Raw genomic sequence first — 23,723 nt, forward strand, 5'->3', positions numbered from 1 at the left:
AACGAGCTGCATCAAAACATTAAAGTGAACAAATTGTTTATATGGGACAATTCAAAGTTTCTATAATTGCACGTTTACATTGTCTACGTACAAACTAAAGAACATAAAGCCTATTATAAAACGAGCCATAATTTACATTTTAACCCGTATAGAGATGATAAAACTTAGTGAGCCACATAGTGCTTGGAGTCTAGGCCCGTGTGATCTTATATCTTCGTGCGCATTAGTCACCCCAGGCCGATAACTTCTGCACAACTGCAACCTGAGTAGCTTCTTTGGATCTGATGCTCAGAAACAGAACGTCTATTCTTGCACTATTTACCCCTGGCTATTATAACACAGTAATGCTGCCATTATATCATAACGGGTTGGAAATGAAAAACAGCGTCTTCACTCCAGCGCCTCTCAGATGGAGATGAACAGGGAGAAAGAGACATATACGTCCCTTAAATCGCATTAAAACGCTCAGCGTGCAGCCATAAAAAACATATATATGAAAACATTTCATCGCCTACCTTAGAAATGACATCTTGACGCCTGGTGACATATTCTCAAGCAGCTGAGCCAAACTTCTTTTTTGATATATCTCAATTCACGGCAATGACATTGATCGGAGGAGCGCCTCCCAGTGGGCGAATGGCACGCAGGCCCTGAACGCGCCGCGCCGCACAACACAAATGCAGAATATTCCTACCGCGGTAAGATGCGGCAACAAATGATGCCGGAAAGGTCCGTGAACACAAGCTTTCAATGCTCACAGCCGTTGTTTTTCAGCCCCTTAGTCACAGTTAATAACCTTGGTCTCAGACGCTTTATTGCACTACACTCCAAATGCTCCAGACGAATCCGCGTTTTATGGCCAAGTTACTGGAGCAACTGGGAGGATGTGCAGCAATCAAAGTGGAATTCCTGGGAGCCTCACAGGATGCACGCTATATGGAAGGCATCAGGGCCCTTATTAGCTTATGGCCGGCTATTTAAGCGGTTTTCAGGGGCCTTGTGGTGGACATAAAGCCACCTCAACCGAGTTCTTACCCATCATCTTTACGCAGGCGTGCTTCATTGTACCAAGGTCTCCATGACCTAAATTCATAGCCTGTTTATATAGAATTAAAAGTGGTGTGGTCTCTTAGGTTGAAACTACTCCAGACGATAATACATGATAGTAAATAAAAGGTCATGCAGCTGGTGATGACTGTGATAGTGATCTGGAGTTTGTCAGCGCTTTATGTATTCCAATGTCACTGCCTCAACACAGACTGGGCTTTATTGGCTGAAAGGGAATACGCTCTTAAACCCTGACAACAACTTCCCTGGAAGTATATACTCACAAATATATCTACCTGATCTGAAAAGAGTTGGTCAGTTAACATCCATATACATTCAAACAAGTGTCATGATGCTTTCAGGAAACGCTAACAGGCATGATGGGTCCAGAATCAGCCTCTGCACCTCACCCAAGAACTGAATGGAGCCTTTGTAATGGATATCAAATTATAACTGCGCCAGATCTTATTTCCAGTCATCGGGGGGGAATGAATAGCATCAGACACACATCAGTCGTACATCGGATACGAACCACGTGCTGGTGTATAAAACAAAATATGGGATTCTGTTTCATTTGCGGGTTTTTTGCGGTTTTACCAGCGGTTTGCCCTTTCTAAATGAGGCTGGACATTAATCCGACCTTACGGCCCCAGAGCTGAACAAAGCGCTGGGGCCCGAAGGTCCGAGCGCAGATGTTGAATTTCAGACTTAAAACTGTGTGAAATCAATTAACTGGGATCAGTTTATTTTAACTTTTAACTCATTCTCTTACTATGCGAGCGTCATTTGATGGGGGCACAGTTTGATCAGCGCCAGCGATGCCAGGTGGGCTCTGTGGAGTAAATCCATGACACACAAAACACTTTCCAGTTATCCGAGATGTATTCGTACAATAAAGTTAAAAGATTAAGAGAGAGCGAGAGAGAGAGAGAGGGCAAACACGAACAATAATACCATGTCAAGTTTTCTGGCCACAAAAGTTGTGCGTAGGCGTGCGTAAAATTGAGAAAGTTTAATTTAAAAGAGGTTAGAAAAACTTGCTGAAAATACAGTACAGTACATGTGTACACTGGGGACAATTAAGTTTCATTTCAAGAAGAAAAACATTTTTTTGAAAATGCAGTACGCTAACACCCGTCTGTTTAAAAGGCCTAGTATAGGCCAAAGTAAATTCAGACACAACTGGTTTCCGCGTAAATACGCAAACACGTAACTTTAAAATCTGGAAATAGAATAGTCCCCAAATATAATAATATTTATAATAATAATATTAATTATAATAATAAGAGAGGCAAATGAGTTTAATTACAAAAAGAGTGTAAATAGAATTCATTATGAAGTCTGGTACATTAGAAAAACTCGCCACCTTGTCCTGGTGTAGATGTGAAGTCTACATGCTGGGGTGCATTGTTCATGGCTGCGAGCCAGTGTCACTGTCTTTGTTCAGGTGTTTTTTATAGCAAGGGGTTCGTGGTGTAGTACTGTAAACGGTCCCTGCTTAGTTTCTTCTCCTTCATCCTCCTGTTCTGAAACCAGATTTTCACCTGGCGATCTGTGAGATTGAGCATCCGCGAGAGCTGCAGCCGCTTCTCCTTGTTGATGTAAACGCTGAAGAAGAATTCCCTCTCCAGCTCCCTGATCTGATACTTGGAGTACGGACACCTCTTTTTGCGCGTCCTCTGGCCACCTGGAACACAACAAAAACCCAAAGGTCACACTCACACATCTTTTATAAGACACATGGCAACAGACGTGGACATGGTGAGTCTATTTCTTGCTCCGGAGCAGGAGCAGTTGTGAATCGTTGGAGTTCAAGTGTCCCCATCCTCTCTGGCCTCTTGTCAACAAAGACTGGACTTGATAGTGGAACATGTATGGCATGAGGGATTGCGTGTCGGAAGTTGTGAAAAAGCACTAGAAATCTGCAAATCCACACTGGCTGGTTTTATAAGAGTGAGGGCGTGGGCCCCAAGCCCAAACCCACTGGAGTATCATGTATCTGTATAGTATGCTTTTATTGTGCGCTTTGCTTCGACTGTGCTTAAGAAAAACCTGTGCTGGTGTTAGTTTTGTGTTAGTGAAGCAAATTCCTTCATGCATGGGGGAGCAGTTGTAGGATACGATTTAATCCAGCCAGTGATTCCGTAAATAGTTTTGTTTAAATAAGGAGCAATGTATAAATCTGGCCAAGAGTGAGATTGAAATACCACAACAGCCCACTTCAGTCAGCAAACAGTAACAATAAACATAAAGATGATGAGCAAATTCATTCTCATCACAGTGACACTAATGTGGGGGGTTTAGGGGGCACCTGGGGTGTTTTGATTGTTATCTAAGCAGTATATGGAGACAACAACTATTTAGCATATTAATACACTTTTACGGGTTATTAAAACAAGACTTTTCATGCACGACGACAGATCAGAGCAAAACGTGGAGATCCTGTTTAAAATCCTGGAGGACAAGCTTAACGCCAAAGTCTTCACGGCCAATTTCAACCCCAAGCACGTGATCTTGTCGTTTATAACATAGTTTTGTTATAGGGTAAATCTACAGGCCCTCCATAAACCTTACGTGCATATAAAAACAGCATATAAAACGCTTTTAAGAGCAACGTTAGATTTTTCTCCTCGTTCCACTAAGAGCGTCTACTCACTGCTGCCTTTGCTCTGCTTCTCCTCGCTGTGGCCGGGGGACGACTTGGGGCTGCAGCTCTCCGCCGTGTCCGAGTCTGCGTGCGCCGGCGCGGGGCTCGCTCTGGCCGCGTGTCTGTCCGCGTCCGTCGCCTGTGCTGTCGGTGTTGTGCTGCTCTCCGCGCCCCCGTAGGCCGTGTCGAAGAATTGGTCGAACGCCTGCGGCAGGACGCCGTTCCTGCCTACGCTGCCGTGGAAGCCCGGCGCCGGGTTGGAGGAGCTGGGGTGGCTGGCGCTGGAGCCGCCTTTCACCAGAAGCTCACCCCCACGTGAGGTCGGGCTTGCCCAGCCGTCCCTGTGCATGATATCCTCCGTGTAGCAGTGTGACAGGCTCCCCCTGCCGTGGTGCCATTTACTGGAAGAATCAATGCCATAGTCTCTGAAAGCCACTTCTCTGACGGACGGGACCTGTGGCAGCGCTGAGGACTGGTGGTAGGAGTATGTCATGGGGCAAGAGGACTGGCTCTGGGTTAAATAATGAGGGAGACCCGAGAAGTCTGCTCCGGGGACGTAGTAAGTGCAGCTCGGTAAATACATATTAGAGCCAGAGATCCGCTCATTGAAATCCATAATCTGCCTTTGGAAACGTCCTAAAATAATCCTCGCATTGTTCCTGCGCGGCGCTGCGCTCCAGTCACTTTGAGGCAGACTGCTGGAGCAGAAATCCTGAGACTTACAAGCTGACGTGGGGATCCATCTCTATCCATTCCTGAGGGCCAAAGCCATGTGACCACTGGCACAAAATGACAGATAGCCTACGCCTCAACGTGTAGGCTATATGAGTCAATGAGTCTGTGAAGAAGACCTTTGGCTGCACGGGGAAGGAAAAATACCGAGAGGGAAATTTGCATGGACCCAAATTGGGCAATTTTGATGGAGCTAATATCGTAAGCGCGGGGTTTTCGATCACAATATGATTGGTAGGGCTACTTGTGGCTGTGTGTACACTATTGTTGTTGAATTAACACATCCCAGAGGATAAGATAACAGATCATTACAAACGATTTCATGCTTAAAGTTTCAAGATTTAAGTTTGTAAACCTAACCCTCACCTTAACCCCAACCTTAACCTTTACGCAGAGATTTGAATACTTTAGATGATGAGGATCACATTTTCATGTATGTTTGCATGAGGTGGACTATGCATGTACTCCTTAATGTTTGCGGCACTAATGGAAACAATGGGGAATTTGCAGCATATGATAGGACAAGGGAATCTGCACCGGAACGTGCGTCAATTATGCGTCAAATACTTTTGAAAGCTATCTTCACTGATAAGGTGCATTTTTTTTATATTTTATCATCGAGCCCCTGCATGCAGGAATTCCTATAACCTATGTTTGTGAATTTAATACTGCTCCGCTGGCTATTTATAGAGCAATGGAGTCGACAAGTGGCGGAGCGAAGTGAGTCATGCTGCACTTTTACCAGGAATCAGTCCAGTGTGGCACAGGGAGACAAAGAGACAATAGCCTGTAAAAACAGGCCTGGTTGTTTCTCTCTCTCCCCCTCTCTCTCTCCCCTTGTATGGCTGCTTCATGCCTATTTATGCGGAGTAATCACCATTAAAACATGTATGCCTATATGGAAGGATATGCATGTAGTTTTTTTATGAATAAAGCCTTAAGCTATGTGGAAATATACGCCATAACTGCAGAGCTACGTTCAACTGCATGCTAGTTTTCTCTTGTTTGTGTGCGCCAAAGTTGATGTTAAAGCCGTCAGTATGTTCATTCACTACGTGTTGGTAATTGTGCACAATGTGCTCACTGCACTGAGGATCCATGCGCCAAAATAAGAACGTTGGAATACAAAGAAGAGGACGGGCCAGGGAGCTTGAGTGAAGTTCACATGAGGGCAATCAGCTGATACAGACGCAGTCACGGCAGAGCACGCGTTTAATGTTTAATGTAAACACACAGATGTTGTTTATAGGCCATGAATATTGAAAGTAATTTGCTCCGATCTTTACATCGCCTGTTCCCTTTTTTGCAACGCCCAGTATAAACCGTTGGACACGGGCTGTTTCCCCACACTCCAATCCATTTTCATTAGTCAGCGCTGCTGAGTGGAAGCGGGCACATGTGTCACGTAACACTTGATCCGGCTGCATGGAGCAACTCTTTTTTTTTCCAATTCAGACCAAATTCACGTTTCCTGCATCAAAGACTGTGAATTTGTCATGTGCAGGGAAGCATTAGGTGGCGATAATATTTCACTCATGTCCAGGTGCTTTGCTGCTCCACTGCCACTCACTGACTGTGTGTTATTACCATGTGGGGCTGTTATTCACTTGGCGATTAGAATTGTCTAACATAATAAATGTGAAGGTATTTTTTATTAGAATTGTTCTGTGGTGGTTTTCAGCCGCTCATGGGCAGCCTTAGTATTTAGGCCGAGACTGGAGGAGTGGCCCAGTTTGTCACTTCTAACCTTCCTCCTTCTACAGCTCTGTTTTCAACAGGGTTTGACCTATAACTAAAAAAAAATATGGAATAAAAGCTGAGCCAATAAATGTCCAATGGTGCACTAAAGTAAAAGTAACGAATGGGCTTAGAAGAAAAAAAGTTAAAGCTGGTAAACCTTGACCCCTAAATTATCTAGTGATTGTTTTATAAAGATTTTCAAATAAATAAGTGGAATTATAGCAAATATACTAAACAGATTTCCAGGTGCCATTTGTTTATATATTTCTTAAATTAATTCCCGGAAAATCCAGAGTTGCTGATCGCTTGTGAGTCGTCCTAAAAGGTTCAGATGCAATATAGTTGGAAATGGGACATTTTTTTGAAATCTTGAAGCAAAAGATTTCTGAAAAAAGAATTCGTGTGTGACGTTTGTAAATAAGCTGGAAGTGTAACATTGATTTAGATCTGACCCATGTGTCTGGTGTGGATTATTCTAACGGGATTTTGAAATCAAAAACAGTTTTCTTGGTAAATTCACTGTCCACACTTCTGCAGGATTGTGGTTTAGTTTAACAGCCTGAAAATCTGTGACCTGCTTTCTCTTGATCCCTGATTTTATTCGACCAGAAGCTGTTTTTCTAATATTGAACTGAAAGATTCAGAGTTTAGAGGCAAGGCTTTGAAGTTTATGCAGAACAAATTACAGACATCGGTTAGTAGTATTTTCAAGTAGTATTTAGTTTGATATCAGTTACTGATGTAGAAGGACGTTTTTATTTAAATGTTTAATTGTCTTGGAAATAAAGAAGGTGTTAATCAGTGAAACTGTTCATGTAGATTTGAATTATGTGTTTTGAATTTTGAGCTTCTGGGGAGACTGTATTTGTCTCACTGGGGCCTTGAAATTGTTAAGGAGGAAACCAAATAGCAGCCATTTTCCAATCTCCTCATTTTTATAATATTCAGGATGACTTGGAGGTTGTTAATAAAGATAATTTAAACGGATTTATCACTTCAATTAAATATTTCTGTGTGAGGAGTGCGAGGAGTTTATGTTAATGAGAGTTCAGCATGAAAAATAAAACATGCAGAACGATATTGAGCAGATATAAGTTTAAAGATGAAACAAAAATTCCCCCCCTGGTTTTTCCTTTACTGATGTTTAACTTTTGATTACATTTTCCCAAGAAATCGTATTTTTGGAACTTGCTTTGGCCGCACGTGGTCTCATTATTTTTCAAGTAAACTATATTGAAATATGATAGAAAAATTATTTCGGTTTGAACATACAGCAGGTAAAAGATGTGAAGAGGCAAAGGACAGAGGAGGAGGGAGCAGGAAAAGATGGTTGGTAGCTGCAGTCTGACAGCACCTGGGTTGGTGTGTGTGTGTGGGGGGGGGGGCGTCTCCGGATGCAGGGTGCTAGTTGGGGGGGTGGGTGGGGGTTTATAGCTGAAGCTGCAGTAAAATGGAACAACTTAAAAAGCTTAATAAAACTTTCTCTGCCCGTGATCCCGATGCCAGCGGATTGGACGTTTAGCCTTTTTGTTTGATTGTGGACACTGAACGGGATTTGCCTCATTTTTATTTTCAATTATAGTAGATTTTTCAATAAATATTTTTCCTGCTTCATTGTCTGAAGTTCATTGCAACATAACCCCCCAAAACATATCTGTAAAAACATTTTAAAGGATATATATAATTGTCGTTTTTTTCCAGGGTAATGAATCAAAGTATATGTTTCATTCTTCTGGTGCAGCCTTTTATGTCTTTGTAACTGTTTGAATTTTATTGGCTCCAATTTCCTCCATGGCAAACGGGAACTTTTAAATTCAAAGTCAGGGTCCATTTTTCAATTTTTACTGTTTTTACACAGAGGTTTTGATCTGTAGTTTATATCATGTTATTATTCTTATTATTGATACCAAACCGATCCACACACTTCAGGTCCAGCAGCCTTTATACGGGAGTTTTCTGGAGTGAGCTGCATTGACGTGTTGAGCTGTTAGGGGGAGCAGTGGTACAGGGGAAGAGAGGAGAGCCACCCCCTGCACAAGAGCCACAGAGGAACGTCTCTGAGTCCATCTCCACACACGGTTCAACAAGGTGGAAGAATATTTATAAACCAAAAACAACCTAAACAAAATAGGTCAACAAAGCAGCACACATGCTCAGAAAATATCCACAAACGATAAACCTGTGCTCATGCAGCCATTCCATCCAGTCTATCAGCAACCAGGCCTCTGAGTGCAACGATAAACTTGCTGTTGTTGTTGAAATCCCCCTGTTTGTGCGAGAGAGGTTAACACTCTGCTGCCTCGTTATCTGGAACTAAAGCTTCTTTTCATGGCACAAAGTGACCAATCAAATACAGACGAACTACAGAACCCTGCAGGTTTGACAACAGGATAGCTCAGAGGTCTGTTGTCTGTATCCATATACCATATAAATCAGTAATCCTGTGAAGGAATATATCCTGTTCACTGATGTCGATTAGTTTAGCCTACTGTAAATGTCATAATATTCTGTGAATCATGCTAACACCCATATTTAATTTGATAGTATATCAGTGAATGTATCAAGACGAATATCATTGCAGTGAAATATAGTTGGTAAATGGTTTGTTTGGATAACGTGTCAGCCTCTTCTGTGGCAAACTGAAATAAACAATTTGTCCCTGAACACAAAACGAAACTGATCATGAAAAGAGACACGTCGTGTAATGGATTTACTCAAGGGAAACAGACTGTGCCTCTTATAATTTCATATTTCATTTTTCCGTTTTAAGTATTAGTGAATCAATATGCTCATGAACTGTGAACAACGACTTTTGAGACCACAATTTCGAAATCGACTTGATAACAAAACTACGAGAATACTGTTGGCCCGTGACTCCATTAGTTTAGCGTTGTCATTTCACATGTGTAGGCAAACAAAAACGAAAATGAGATAATTCGATAAAAAGTTTTTCATTCTCATTTTCAACATATCACGATTATATTTGTATTAATACACTGATTCAATTAAAAAATATTTGTAACATATATGTCATAAAAGATATATAACTTAATACAATAAATATTAGATTAGATATTAGATTAACTAAGTTCAACAATAACAACAATAAAAGTCGTTGTAACTTTCCCAGCTTTATCTACTTTTCTCAAATATATAATTATTATTTTTTTTGTAGCTAATAATATAAAATTGTTAATGTTGATATGATTTAATTTATTTGCAATAGGTTAAGTCTAAGAAGTAAGATGCACTGACTGCAGAGTTCCCGGATAGAAGTTGTGCTGTCAGGGCTTCGCCACTAGATGGAGACATGAACTCTCAGAGGCTCAGGCCCGTAAAGGCCTCAACTCACCATCAGCAGCTCTGACACTTTCCACTCTGACCATTTGAAAATGGACCATGACACGAACTGATGAAGCGATAAACCTGATCTTCTTAGATCGAGCACTCGTGTTCGTTTTGGGTTCAACAGGATGAATGAAAATGACAAGCTCACAACGCGTCTCTCAAACATTTATTGTGAAAAACTTTGGCTATTGCAGTAAAAACAAAAAAAAAGGTAGAATAGATAGTTGGAGTGAGATAGTATTTACATTTTTAAATATGCGCGCTGTTTCAGAACTTCTTTTTTTAACGAGGAATCATCCTGGACTGAAAGAGAGGAGGTCAGCCGGTTGACAGGCGAGTTATTCAGAATAAATAACCTGTGTTCAGAAACAAGATGTGACGGGGACGAGGTTTGGGCAAAAATATAGAAATTCTCAGAGTGTTTGATCCCTTTTTAAACAAACACCCTCTGACGAACAGATAAACTGAACGAATGACATAAAGAGATTGTTTAAAAAGCACATATCTAAGCTTTTAAATCGTTTCAAATTGAGAAATTAATTTTTCTTAAAACTCTTATTGTGTATCCACAAATCAATGCTCTAAGAGAGATGCTTTACGCCTTCTCTTTGGTTTGAACGAATGCGTAAAATGTCAATTTGCCGATTCGTTCGTTTGGTTATTGATAAATCAGCCGTTAGTTAAACTTGGCCCGCTTCTTCTGTCGTGATCTTAGACAGATCCTTTTCTTTTACTTGGAAATTGGATTAATGTGTTAAAATGAAAATTAGAACTGATTCTAGAGATTGTCTACACTTCTTAATGTTCTGTTAGATTAGGGCGTCTCTGGGTGTCTCTGGCCTTCAAAGTCAAATTCTCGTGTCAAATCTGAATGTTTTCAGGAGATCACACATCCTTCGCAGAGTCGCCTTGGTCGACATGTAGCAAACCATTTCCGATCCTCTGTGAACAGGCCGCATCGACTGGTTCCAATTAAAACGTGAGGAAGTAGAGGAGTGGGCAAAAAAAAAAAAAAACGGAGCCACAGTGGCGTCAAAGAAAACCTTCATATGTAATAAATTATAGCACAGTTTTTTTGGGGGGAGTGGAGGAAAAGCACATCCATGTCCGCATGTCACCTCCTGATCAGTATCTCCACAGCTAACTGGAGCTCTTGAATTTATGAACAACCTTCTTCTCCTTTACGCGCCTGTTCTGAAACCAGATTGTCACTTGTCTCTCTGTCAGGTTCGTCTGCGCGGATATCCTTCTCCTTTTGTCCTTGGTGATGAATTTATTGGTGGTGTACTCCCTCTCCAGTTCTTTCAGCTGCACCTTGGTGTATGGCACACGCTTCTTCCTCCCCCGGCGAGCAGAGCTGTCTCCAGCAGATATCGATTCTGAGGAGGGGAAGAAAAATGCAAGGTCATATTTCAATCTGCTCGACTCCAACAGGGATAAAACCGCTTTAATAATATCATTATTTTTCTGTTTTGCATTCTTTACTCTCATGTGCGTAAAGCAGTGCAATTTACAAATTTGACATCAAACATATTTAAAACTCAAATTTCTACAGTTTCTTTGCACATTTCCTAGACCAATGCTTGTTTATGATAGTAAATTAATTCAAACATACCTTGTAACGAGGATTTCCAAAGGGGATTTGGCTGGGGCTGCTCCTTGGTGCAGTAAACTTGACCACTCCAGCCATTGGTGATGGCCCATGGCTGGTAGGGCTCCATGGGCAACAGGGGCTCGTGTCTTGGCTCAGATGGCGCACTGAGCGCCGGCACGACAGGCACATCCAAGTAGCTTGGCTGGTAGGGACCGGAGGAGTAGCCCTGGTAAAAAGCAAATTCTTTCGCCCTGCTCGAAAACTCCTCACCGGAGACAGAGGAGTCCATGTATTTCTCGCCATAACCAGAGGGCTGCGCGCACGCCTTGACGCTGCCGTGTGACATCCTACATGGATAACTGTAACTGCTGCCAAAATATCCATAGGGCAGAGACGCGTTGGGTGAACTCTGAGTGGCAGAACAGGGGCTACACTGTTTGCCCGGCTCCCCCATGCCAGAGACTGGCACCTCATTCGCAGTGTAAGTGGTGCTGGGAGCCAGCGAGGTCGGATGCGCTAACAAGTTCCTGCACTGGTTCGCAGCGAAATTGCCTCCAGTAAATCCCTCCATGTTCTTGCTTCTCTCATCCAGGCCGTTGTCGTAGAGGAACATCACCGGGTCAATCCAGTGCGAGTGGAGGAGCAATGAGGCGGTCATAGCATGCCCTACATCGAGACGACCAACTCTTTTTCAAAATCCCCTCGACTGAGCTGAGACAGGGACTCGGGCAGAGTAACGATACCAACACGCCTGAGTACATCAGGATCGCGAGGTTATTGGCCAGGGTCGAGCACGTGATATGCAAAGAAGATGATAAACGTCTAGACATCAGATAGAGCAGATCAGGCTGTGAGTGTTTGTGGAGACGCTGCACATCAGCATATCCACGTTTCTTTTACGCACATAAGCCCTGGATGTATTTTTTTCTCCAATCTCAAATTGACCTGTTCATCTGAATTCTGAACACAGTGAAGCTGAGATGTCGAGACCAATCCCATCGATCAAACAGTGGAGCAAGAGCAGACTTACATGAAGAATTGTGTACTAGGTATAGCGTGAGAAAAACTGTAAGTGATAAATGTATATTATTTCCTGTCGGAACACGATGCACAATTACGCGTGCCATGACAGTTACACGTGCCATATCCGTTTCGCACACTTTAAGGATAACGCGAAGGGGATGTATCCTATTTTGATTGGAAATGATTTCTGGTTTAGATCTTAAGATTTATATTTTATGCGCATTCAGTAAACAATTTTCAGTTTTGTCATTTTTTGGGCACTTAATTGGACATCATATCTTTAAATAATCTGAGCTGACTGGATTTGAGCGACGATTTTACGTACAACGATTTCACAGACGCATTTTAAAGAAAATAATAGTGCATCTCTCCTGTAAATAAATAAAAAAGCATAATATATCAAATTAAAACATTTCATCATCCTCACATGTGGCACGGTGATATGTCCATGCAAACTCAAACTCGGCGTCCACAAAATATATGCCAAACTTCTACATTTGGCTGCACTCTTCCTCGAGCAGCTTTGGACGCGGCTGGAGGCCAAGGTCAAGTTGAAAGTTGCAGTCTGGCCAAATAAGCACCTCGGGCCAGGGAGAACAGAGAGAAAACACCGCTGAGAGCCGGAGAGGAGACTTAATCGACAGGATGTGCTCGTTTGTGACGAGGAACTTCAACTCTGTTTTTCTTTCTTTATTCGTTTAAATCGGACCTTGGCAAGAAGATCTTCAGGCAGTACATAGTCAAACACCAGATCTCAGAATGGATTCATTTGGTTCGTCTTACAAAGTTAAACAAGTGACTCAAATTGGAAAATAAAGCAGACATCTCCATATCTGTACATACGTGGACTCTTGTTTCCCGACGCGCAGTTTGGACAACGAATAGTTGGCCACTATAAGGCACTAACACGTTCAGTAGACTGTGCGGGGTTAATATTATTATGAAAGAAACACGTTAAAATGTTCACACCTTTCTTCTTTCATATACATATTTTTTTACATTTCCCACTTTTTGACTTGAGCCACAGAAACAGCGGAATGTTTGCGCTTTTTATTTTTTAATAGAGTTTTCCCACCTTTTGGGGCAGTAAATCTTTATGGCCCAAGTTCATAGCTTGTGGGCAGAGTGAGTGAGTATTGGTCTGCACTTCAGGCGGAAAAAAAGGCCTGAATGTTTTATATGTAACTGGATAAGTCCAAGTCTGATTCCTTTTTTGTTTGTTAGGTTGCGTTGTCCTGAGCGGAGCGGCCTTTTTGTTTACCGCCATTACGCAGCGTTTTGGGATAGAAAAACATTCTTAAATGGCCGAAGAGACTGTTGTCGGCGGCCCGTTGTTCACACATGAATGCGGCTCATTTGAAACTGTATAAACTCAGATAAATGGCAAATAGGCTGCAATTCTCATGTTATATTGTAGCCGAATAGAAATTTAATTTTCGAGACGAGCTTTGTTTTTCATTTCAATACACACGTACTGCACTAAATTGTCCAGATTCATGATAACGTGCAAAAAAACGCTATAGTTCATGTTTACATTTTAAGATTTGTTAGTCACAGTTTATTGTTCGTATATACGCGCTCAAGACAAAGAGAATATAGTGCTGGGCCTCGCTTCGTCAAAGTCAAAACCAAACTGCGGTCAACTGACAACTAAAAAAACAACATTTTGAATATCAAGAGTGAAACATAAAAGTATAATAAGAAATAGACGCATTGGACTGAGATCCGCTGAATAAAAATTCGCATTTAAATACGATTGTTTTGCGTTTCTTAAAAAAAGAACACAGGTCCCATGCAATGCGATGTATTTCGATGGCTCTGATGAGTTATAAATTGCTGGATTTGGTTTCTGTTGCTCCTCGTTTACGGAGGAACGAAGCTACGCATAGGAAAGTGAGTCACAATGAAAGCCACAGATAGAACAATGGAGGCGACTCTCACTGCGTTTAAATGCAGAACAGCAAAAGGTCGGATCGTTGCACGTGGCCACATTTTGGATCAAACAACTGCGATTTAAAAAAACAAGGTTATCTTTCTTCAGGGAAGTCTGACTTTAGGAAGCAAGACAGACTATAGATGAATGCTCCTTTCGGCTGTTGTTGCAAAATTACAAGATAGACGATAAATAAACGACGTATTTAAGAAGTTTGTATCATCATCGCATTAAACAATTTAAAAAGGAAACAGACCACTGCATGCAAAGCTTCTAAAAAGACGCAGGGAGTTGCAGGAGGGATGATGGTGATGATGTCAAGGCCTGTTTGTGTGTCTCTCTGTGTGTCTCTCTGTGTGTATGTGTGTGTGTGTGTGTCACTGTCTGCTGGAGGCCTGAGACCAAAGCGCTGCTCTGTTTGCAGGACCTATCAAGTACATGACAACACGGCTCTCAGCCTACAGTGCTTAATGGACTTTTTATGGGTTCGTCTTGTGATCGCATGACCTGTGGCACCTTGGCCCCTCAGTGGCTCTTGGCAAACTACATCAGAAACATGCCGCCCTCCTGCTCTGGCCTTAAAGTGGGGATACGGAGAAAGAGAGGCTCCAGATCCCCTAAAGGACGATACTGCAGCATGTCCTCCTTGTGGAGCAAGGAACAGGCAATGAGTTCTATAACTCCAGTAAAGCGTAATCAACGTAATAGAATTTGAATAATTGGGTTCATACCGAAGGAAAAAGTTGCAGAGTCCTTTTCGTTTGAAACAACGCGTTGGTGCTGGTCTTGTGTTCCTCTGTTCGGCGCCTCGCATCCTGCCTCTGGATCTGCTCTGCAGCCTGCACGCTCCTCCAGGCAAATGTTTGCTCAACGGCTTATCCTGGCTGATGAACCAGTGGCACACGCGACGCATACTTACAACATTTGGGAGCCATTTACTAAAGCGATGAGTCCAAAACGAGTCATTTAGATTCCAAAGTGGCAGCATCTCTCTGTGCCTGAGGTTTACACACGAAAACTCTTCCAATTCAGCAAATAACCAATTTGACATTTGAGCTGCACATATGAAAGGTGCTATACAAATAAGCTGTATAATTATTATTATTACTGCAATGGATCAGAATAAACATGATGCTTTCAGACAGTTATCTCCTTTCCTAGTCAGTCATTAATAAAAGGATGAACTGAAAAAGATGGTAAAATTATTATTCAATAGGTTTTAGACCTCACATTTTGTCTTTTATTTCCTTACATTATATCATTTGACACTAGTCTCCAACAGTAACATTTCCGATGTCAAGAGAACAGAACAGCAACATAAAGAAATTATCACAAACAAAAGATAAATATGTGGAGACAGTTGTACAGAGAACAGAGCTAATGATTCATCTCAACACCAAAGGTTCCCACCAGACTTTGCATTTTAAGAAATGCAATCTGCCGAGCAGCCGCTACTTCACTTATCTTCTGAACCCACATCTGCATATCTGACAATACACTTGCTTATTAAGTTGAAAAGGAGTGTTTTATTTTGTTAAAAAGGCTACAGATCACACAGGAAATTTGATTTCCTATAGGAAGAAGTGTTCACGTTATGCGTCTCGCTATGTCGGAGCGCCCCAGGGGTTCATGTCTTTCACAACTTTGGAAAAAAGATAAAACAAAAAATAAAAAAAAAAAAAGGGAGAAAAAAAAAAGTCCTCAGGGTGAAATGCACCCCAACTACTAGTGTGTTCGTCCTGTGCAGGGCCGGAGCCTGACAAGGCTGTGGACGGGGTGGAGGTGGACATTACTGACCCTCCTCCTCACGCAGGAACTGGAACACGGAGGAGAAATCTTTATTGGCATAACCACGTGCACACATCATACGGTACATCTGATGGGCTAAGGAGCCGAGGGGGACAGGGGTCTTTGTGCTCGTGGCCGTGTTCTGTGCGAGCCCCAAGTCCTAAAAAAAAGAAAAGAAAACACTTTAGAAAAACCTATTGAGCTGAAAATGTCACTCTGAAACCAAAACCACAGGTCCACACCAGATATTGCTTTTTTCATTTTGTTGCAATAATATTGGCTTCAATCCCAAGAAGAAAGACTGATGTAAACTGCAGCTGAAGACTTCACCGCACCATTTCAAATTGTGTGACCACAGACAAAAACCTTTTTCTTTTGTCACAGACCTGTTATGTATGCAGTACATTTCACACAGATTAGTCCTTGACTGACATGTGATAAATCTGATCCATTTAAAACTCAAGACATATTAGTACCGATATTTATTTTACCTCAAAGATTAAAAAAAATATAGAAGACATGATCATTTCTTGACGAGAACTAAAGTAAATTTAACCATTAACTGAAATTGAGTGCAATTACACTGACCTTCGCCATCAGCTGGGTGCCGAAGCCTCCCTGGTAGTTATTCCCTGAGGGGACTCCCTCCATAACTCCAGGCACAGGGTTGTAGGTGTCACTCGACCAGCAGCGGCCGGAACTCATGTTCAGGATTTGGGCCAAAAGTTTAGGGTCAAGGCCGAGTCTGTGAGTGGGAGAAAAATGTCATGTTACAGAAAAAATATTGCAGCTGTATATGTTAACATTATATATAATCAGTTTTACTGTTGTTTATTTGAAAAGATAGTTTTCACCTGATTCCCAAGTTCATCGTCTCTGAAGTACCAATCATTCCAATGGCTAAAAGCATGTTGTTGCATATTTTAGCAGCCTGGAGGAGATGACAGGATTAGCATTCAATAACCTTAACACCAGGTTAAATAAGAATCACAAACAAACTTGAAATAATATTAGTGTCCAATACTAACACAAGACTACAAATTAATCCTGAGATTATATTTTATATCCTGAAATATCAGCTCTTACCTGTCCAGTTCCGACTTGACCGCAGTACACCACGTTGGCTCCCATGCAGCTGAGCAGTTCTTTGGCTGCAGTAAATTCCTCCTCCGCTCCTCCGACCATAAAAGTCAGTTTACCCGAACTAGCAGCACCCACACCTGGGAATGGGAAATCATGCTTATAGAGAGAATGAACCATGTGGAAGCAGCCAGTGATGGTTGGTCACTGCCTGCTGAAAAGTTTCATCTGTTTAAGATAAAAGCAATAACATTGGGCAATAATATGATAGTTTAAAGTAATAACGTTTATAACAGCAGAATTTTCAAAGTAGCTGGGAAAATATATGATGCATGATGATACAAGTTTAGCACAGCATTAAAGAGATGCTTTTATTAATGTAAATAAAACTGTATTTATCACACAGAGGTGCAGTATAAACCAATGCATTGCATTGAGATGCAATGGTGAGATAATAAAATATATATAAAGCTGCACATCAATCCATGTCTCTTCTTTTCTTCTCATAACCTGTCACCTCTGTAGCGCATGTTGTATGTTATGATAACAAATAACAAAGCTATACATTTATAATCTGAACATAATTCAGAATGAATTATTAATTTGTGGAAATGTCTACTTGAAATTCAAGCATTAAATGTCAATTAGTCATTGATTTCAATGGAGGGCAATTTATCTTTTTGAACTACATGGATTAATTCACTCACTGGAGACCTATGAATATGCTATGTGGGAATTATTTTATTTAATTTAACATGCTTATAGAAAAATTTTATGAAACAAACAGGACAATTAATCAGTAAAGCAATAAATTGGAAATCCTCACAGCCATACAACAATTAGAATCCAGAATCTCATACTCAGTATGTCAGTCCAAAGCGTTAGGACCGTGTCGTAAAAACACTTCTCCTACAATTTAGGAAAACAGCTGTTTCTGCATCTATTTGTACATTTAACACTGCATCCAGGTTCACATGGGGTTAAAAGCTTAGTAACACAAAATAACCAGGTGCAAGCCACATGGTTACCAAGAAATGAAGCAACAGTCTCATAATTAATCCTAAAGTTTACAGGAAGCTCAGAGGGAAAAAGGCACAAAACGGGTGCATTCCATTTCCCTCTGCCTCGTCTCTGTGGACGGCAGCGTTTTGTGTTAAGTGGAACTTGGAAAAAGTGAACTAGTGGAGACAGGTGGGAGCTACAACAGTCAAGTTAAGCCAAAACAAAAAACCCTGAATGGCAGTAAATTAAAACACGTAGTGAGATTTCAAAAAAAAGATTTAACAACAGCGTTAACACAGTTAAGTTCCCACATTGATTTCTGCTGTAAAAAAGGGGAAGGAAACTTCACACATCTTAAAATATTATAAGAAGCACGGTATGAACAAATAACTGCGTCAGCTACTGACATGACAAGTCAGTGTGTCATCTGCACAACACCAAAACCTGATCGTGACTAATCCGAGTGATGCCACACAGTATAGAAAAAGATAATAAATTGCCCTCAAATGGAGATGGGTATATACATATCTTTTTATAAGTTCCGATAGTGTTGAAACATGATATATCAGCTGAACTATTTAAACATGATTCAAATTGTGTCCCAAATACAAACTTATTTATAGAGCAACTCAAAACCTAACAAAGTGCCCAATAAAATAAAAAAGGAAAAGATCTCTAGGTTATATCCATTCTATGCTTCAAGAGAAGTGAACAGTCGCTTTTCTTTCTGGAGTGGGACAATGATGGCAAGTCAACAACATATGTTTCACGCCCTTCAGTTACAATTACAAAACCGTCAGGAAAGAAAAGGTTGGACTTTTTTCTCCAGCGGAAGCATTCCTCAACTGTGCAGCTTCTGAAACTTCACTGACACATTCGAACTGAGAGCTGAGACCTGGAGCTAGAGGAGCGCCGCCGTTACTATCTGGGAAATAAAATGATAACGTCAATGTTTTTGGGGGGAGAAGGCCTGAACGGGAGAGATTTCCGTTAAACACAGCCTATTTATTGTTTAGGAATGTTTACTGGAAAACCGTGTGGTCACTCCCTCTCAGAGATTTCCCAGACGGAACCCTCCCCTGCAAATGACTGTATACAAAGTCTACCAACACTCGATGTAGTTGTTTCAGAGTAAGTTGAGGAAATCTGAAAGATGGCAGTTATCTCATCTGGTACTGACATATTTTCACACAAAGTCAGTCACATGCTGACTCAATTACATCCCCACCACTGTGTGTGTCTGTGTGGGGGTTGTGGGGTGTGTGTGTGTGTGCCCTTACATCAAGGCTTTAACCACACTGTTTAAACAGTCACTACCATGCCACTGTACTTCTTTTAATTTCTGCCCGACCACAGACAAAAAGAGAGAGATGCTCAAAAAGTTTAATTTAGGAGCCTGGTGATTGACGCGACATATTAAAGAATGACACACTTCAGTTTGCATTGAAGTTATTGCTGCTACCACACAGGAGTGCAGACGCACATATGTTGAAGGCAGAAAGCAGGACAACTTTAATCCATGTGCACTACCACAGGACGGAAGCATATAAATCATTACTAATCTTTAGGGCCAGACCATAAAATGGACCAGTTTGAATTCAAACAAAGTGGCTGTCCTGACGTTGACGAGGCCAAGTTCAAACAAACTGTTTCTCTGTGGACCCCCAAGAAAGTCTGAGAGCACATGCTTTCCTGTTGGAAACATTTATGCAGCAAGAGGCAGCTCTTCTCCTCTTCGCCTCAGATACGAAGCCGGTAAACTTTATTACGTCCACCAGGAGGTTTGTTTTCACCTGTTTGGTTTTAAGTGAGATTACACAAAAACAACTAAAAAGTATTGTGGAAGGATGAAGTATGGTTTAGAGAAGAACCAATACCATTTTTGTGTGAATCCAGGATGTTTGTACACTCTTTAGCATTGCCAGTGGGGGTGTTTTTCTTTTCACCATTTTACCAGGATGAAAAATTATAAAAGATTTCGATAAGTATGTGAACTTTGTTGCAGCCTGACTAAATTTAAGGTGACTGTTGGGCCATGGCAAAGGTACACTCGGTTCTCAGTGATATTGTAAAAACCAGTGCATCAGCTAAAAGCAACAGTTAATTTGCCACCATTATAATACTTAAACTTGACAGAACCTTAATGCCTTATAAATAAGAGCCCTGGTCACATACAACACACAGAGAATAGGGTGATTGCTATCGGACAACAATGTACAAAAAACCCCCACTCTAAATGGAGGAATGCTTGATTTTCCATAATGCCTGATTGCTAAATAACATCAACAAACAATAAAATATATTAATAGATGACTGGTTAATTAAACTTCTCATTTTAATCTCACCTTCTAAAAGATGGTTGACTAAAAAGCAGAAGAACCTCAGTTTAATGCAGCACATTTCACAAAACTGCAAGGGCCTAAAAAATTACCACAATGTCTCGACACTGAAAGCTTAATAGTTAAAGCACGTTTTGTTTTTAATATTTGTCAACTAAAGTATGCGTCACTTCCTATAACATCTATGGCCCGGCGCATTTCCCTGCAGATGGCTAATCTTGAGATTCCAAGGAAAATAGAAAGTTTAATTCTGCGTGGACAGATCATTTGCAACGATGCTGGCTTACCTCTAGGCTTGATATGTGGCGAGAAATAAGCAAACAACAAAAAAGGTAATGTTGAATGACATTTCCAGAACAAACCCACAGCACTTGCTGAAAAGTACCAAGCTGGAGATGAGCGAAAAAGCCTAGTTCTGTGTTTAATTTATTTCAGAGTAGGCCTACACATGCCAATGTATTTTGTTCTCCTCTTCATAAGAGTTTGGTGTTTTCAATTGTTGTAAGAATACCAATAAAATGTCAACAGTTTTCTTTTTTGTCATTCAATAATTTCATAAATGCAACAAAATATAGTATTTATATAAGTGGCATTTACTGCAGGACCGTTGTATAACTCTTAGCTTTAGAGGAGGGAAACCTGATGAATTAACGCCTCTACGTATACAAATATGTTCAAGAAGCCATAATGCAATATGATTTATACAACCTAATTCATGATTCAGAAGTTTAAAACAAAAAAAAGGAGGAAACAAGAAGGTACCTCCTGATACTGGTGCATCCATGAAAACTGCGCCCATCTTCTCTGCAGCAGCAGCCATCTCTTTTGAAACCGATGGGTCGATGGTGCTGGAGTCAATGAGGAGGGAGCCTTTCTTTACCTTTCTGTTGGGAAAAACAAATAATGCTTAGGAGAATCTGGGATAAGTGTAGGAGGTTATCTTGAATCATATTCAAAAGATAAACCAGAGTATACTTGAGAATGCCATTAGGTCCGGTGTACACGTCGATGACGTTGGGACTAGAGGGGAGCATTGTGATAATGCGGTCGGCCTTGTCGGCTACCTCAGCTGGATTATCCACAATCTGAAAGCACACACCTCCAAGTTAAGAGAGAACAAACAAGAGGAACTTAAAAAAAAAAAGTTGTCAGCATTTCATGGTCTCACCTGAGCTCCCAGCTCTTGCACTTCCTTGCAGGACTCCGGGAACACATCTGTGGCGATGACTGGGTATCCGTGCTTCAGCAGGTTCTTTGCCATTGGGTTTCCCATGTTGCCCAGACCGATAAACCCCACCTGTGTCTTTGAGGCCATAGACCTTGTGGAGACTAAAAGACACCGGCCAAACGGATCAACAACAAGACACAGTATACTTAAAATTATATCAATATGCCTTACTTGTATTTACCACACGTTTCTATGGATATCTAACTACATCTTCTAAGAAGGTTATGTTGTCATGTGCGTGTTTGACTGTTTGATATTTAACATTACGCAAAAACTACTGAACGATTTTGATGAAACTTTGTGGAGGGGTCAAGCTACTAACAAACACAAGGAAAAGAACATTGAATTTTGGAGGAAATCTATGATAGCAGGTGGATCCAGGTATTTTTTCTCTTTTAAAACCGCCAGATAGAGCATCAGTCTTGGTGAAGCTGTGCATTCTGCGTGGACCCTTCTAATTTAAGCCTCCATGACAAATGTATTTGCATAATTTTTTGGCAAAATCCTATCTGGATCCAACAGCAAAGAGTTTCTAAGCTGTAACCTATCCTACCATTGCCAAGACAGCTGATTACATTAAAATTTACATTTTAACCCTATGCAGATGCCCTTCAGTGTCAAAGTCATCTTATGCAATCATACCCTGGGCTTTTCAATGATTACTTAGGTTTGCCTACCGAAAGGGTTGCTCTTGCATAAACTTATGTCAACATTAAAAATCATGAATCACCTATATACATTACATTTGATTCCTTCAGGCCAACTTCAAACCAACACAACCGCTGTGTTCCCGTCTGTGAGATTGTGTTACAACCATTTGTTCACCCAAATGCTGTTAAATAAGCAACACAACAGTATGCAACCTGAAGGCACACTTCCAACGACGGATGTTTGCAGTAGAACGAGTATATCTGAATTGGACCTCACAGAAGCTGCTGTAGCTTCAGTTTAAGAAGTCACCAACCATGTTTCTGCAAGGTGCAGGGGGACAGCCATTACATAATGAACCCCAGGCAGAGAGTGTAGAGAAGGACAGCGGTCAGAAAACAAGGCCGTGGAAACATAATGGCTGTTCGCGCGAAGTCATTTTAAAACAGAACGAGCTCTTTTAAACATGTGAAATGTGAACTCCAGGCCCTGAAGCAGCAGCAGCAGCCAACAAAGCAAATCCAGAGCAGCCAAACTTCTTCTACTCCTGCAGCATTTTAACAGAGACGAGTGTTGTTTTAAGCCATAACGAGGCTTCAGCTGACAGCCGGAGCTCCTGGAGGAGACACCACGACGTGTGTATCGCGTGCAGGGTCTGAGTTTGTTTCGCTTACCGCACACAGAGTCAACATGCTTGCTACACCTTCCAACTAGGTACCGAGACCCTCTCAGCACGGCGGCCATGCTTCTTCCCTCTTGATCCTGCGTGTGACGTCGCGGTAACGTGATTTAATGGCAGGTTCGTCCGGCCAATCAGGCGACGGAGCTGCGCAGCGGGACTTCCTGTGTCCAGCCAATGAGCTGCAGGGTGAGGCGGGACTTAGAGATGCACGTTCCAACATGAAGAGAGTGGAAGTAAATATTGTACCACGTCGTTTATATTTGGAAAATAAATATTTAATAGCAGAAGCAAGTTTAAAAAGTAAAATAAAATATTGAAACGGGAACTGTGGTTGACAACACAATACGCATGCGCGCTGTTTTACCACGGGCTTTAAACCTACACGTCAGCTGATTTGGTAACACCTCTGACACACCCACCCGTCACAAGATAAATAAACCTGTTTGTGGAAGGACTTGTATGATGACAGATTTGTCTAAATGAGAGATTTGACTTTATTTATTTCCTAGTGTGCATATTTAAGATTTCACATTAAAGTGAATCTTTAGAATCAACCTAGAGATACCCCACTTGCTTTCAACAGATCCCCCAGAAACTCTGCTTTGGTCTGTCTTATCCAACATAGGGAGAGACGAATTCAAAAGTAAGACCCCGCACATGTATTTCCTTGTTAGGACTCGAGCACTGACAGGCACTCACAGACAGTGAGGCCCTTTAACATACTCAAATTCTTACCAAAATGATTGTGTGTATGTGTCTGTGTCTGTGTCATTCTATGCTGCTTTTGATTTTTTCATTTTAGAGAAAACCCTTTTATTTTCTACTTTACTACATATATTTGACAGCCTTACTTAAAAGTTAATTTTATATTTTGGGATTTGAGATACTGGCT

General features: G+C 41.3%; 3 protein-coding genes across 3 annotated transcripts; all 3 read right to left on the reverse strand.

The window, feature by feature from the left end:
- Nucleotides 1–2,292: 2,292 nt before the first annotated feature.
- Nucleotides 2,293–4,310, reverse strand: hoxa11b (homeobox A11b). The gene is made up of 2 exons (XM_062399545.1): nt 3,704–4,310; nt 2,293–2,734 (listed from the first exon to the last, which is right to left on the reverse strand). The coding sequence occupies exons 1-2, from the start codon at nt 4,308–4,310 to the stop codon at nt 2,502–2,504; spliced, it is 840 nt and encodes a 279-aa protein (XP_062255529.1). The 3' UTR covers nt 2,293–2,501.
- Nucleotides 4,311–10,654: 6,344 nt separating this feature from the next.
- On the reverse strand, nt 10,655–11,766 carry hoxa13b (homeobox A13b). The gene is made up of 2 exons (XM_062399525.1): nt 11,130–11,766; nt 10,655–10,893 (listed from the first exon to the last, which is right to left on the reverse strand). The coding sequence occupies exons 1-2, from the start codon at nt 11,764–11,766 to the stop codon at nt 10,655–10,657; spliced, it is 876 nt and encodes a 291-aa protein (XP_062255509.1).
- A 3,500-nt stretch (nt 11,767–15,266) lies between these two features.
- On the reverse strand, nt 15,267–22,949 carry hibadhb (3-hydroxyisobutyrate dehydrogenase b). Its single transcript, XM_062399656.1, has 8 exons — nt 22,824–22,949; nt 21,442–21,602; nt 21,249–21,358; nt 21,036–21,157; nt 16,939–17,072; nt 16,707–16,783; nt 16,441–16,597; nt 15,267–16,012 (listed from the first exon to the last, which is right to left on the reverse strand). The coding sequence occupies exons 1-8, from the start codon at nt 22,891–22,893 to the stop codon at nt 15,854–15,856; spliced, it is 990 nt and encodes a 329-aa protein (XP_062255640.1). The 5' UTR covers nt 22,894–22,949; the 3' UTR covers nt 15,267–15,853.
- Between the last annotated feature and the right edge of the window lie 774 nt (nt 22,950–23,723).

The sequence above is a fragment of the Platichthys flesus genome, chromosome 11 (assembly GCF_949316205.1).
Source record: "Platichthys flesus chromosome 11, fPlaFle2.1, whole genome shotgun sequence".
NCBI classification, from domain to species: domain Eukaryota; kingdom Metazoa; phylum Chordata; class Actinopteri; order Pleuronectiformes; family Pleuronectidae; genus Platichthys; species Platichthys flesus.

Bases quoted from the DNA above. Each gene is read 5' to 3' on its own strand.
- hoxa11b (XM_062399545.1), bottom strand. From the start codon at position 4,310: ATGGATTTCAATGAGCGGATCTCTGGCTCTAATATGTATTTACCGAGC. The intron at 2,735-3,703 runs GTGAGTAGACGC...GTTGTGTTCCAG, and splicing joins GAAGCAGAGCAAAGGCAGCA to GTGGCCAGAGGACGCGCAAA.
- hoxa13b (XM_062399525.1), bottom strand. From the start codon at position 11,766: ATGACCGCCTCATTGCTCCTCCACTCGCACTGGATTGACCCGGTGATG. The intron at 10,894-11,129 runs GTATGTTTGAAT...TCCCCTCCTCAG, and splicing joins TTGGAAATCCTCGTTACAAG to AATCGATATCTGCTGGAGAC.
- hibadhb (XM_062399656.1), bottom strand. From the start codon at position 22,893: ATGGCCGCCGTGCTGAGAGGGTCTCGGTACCTAGTTGGAAGGTGTAGC. The intron at 21,359-21,441 runs GTGAGACCATGA...GTGTGCTTTCAG, and splicing joins TGCAAGAGCTGGGAGCTCAG to ATTGTGGATAATCCAGCTGA. The intron at 21,158-21,248 runs GTATACTCTGGT...TTTTCCCAACAG, and splicing joins GGACCTAATGGCATTCTCAA to AAAGGTAAAGAAAGGCTCCC.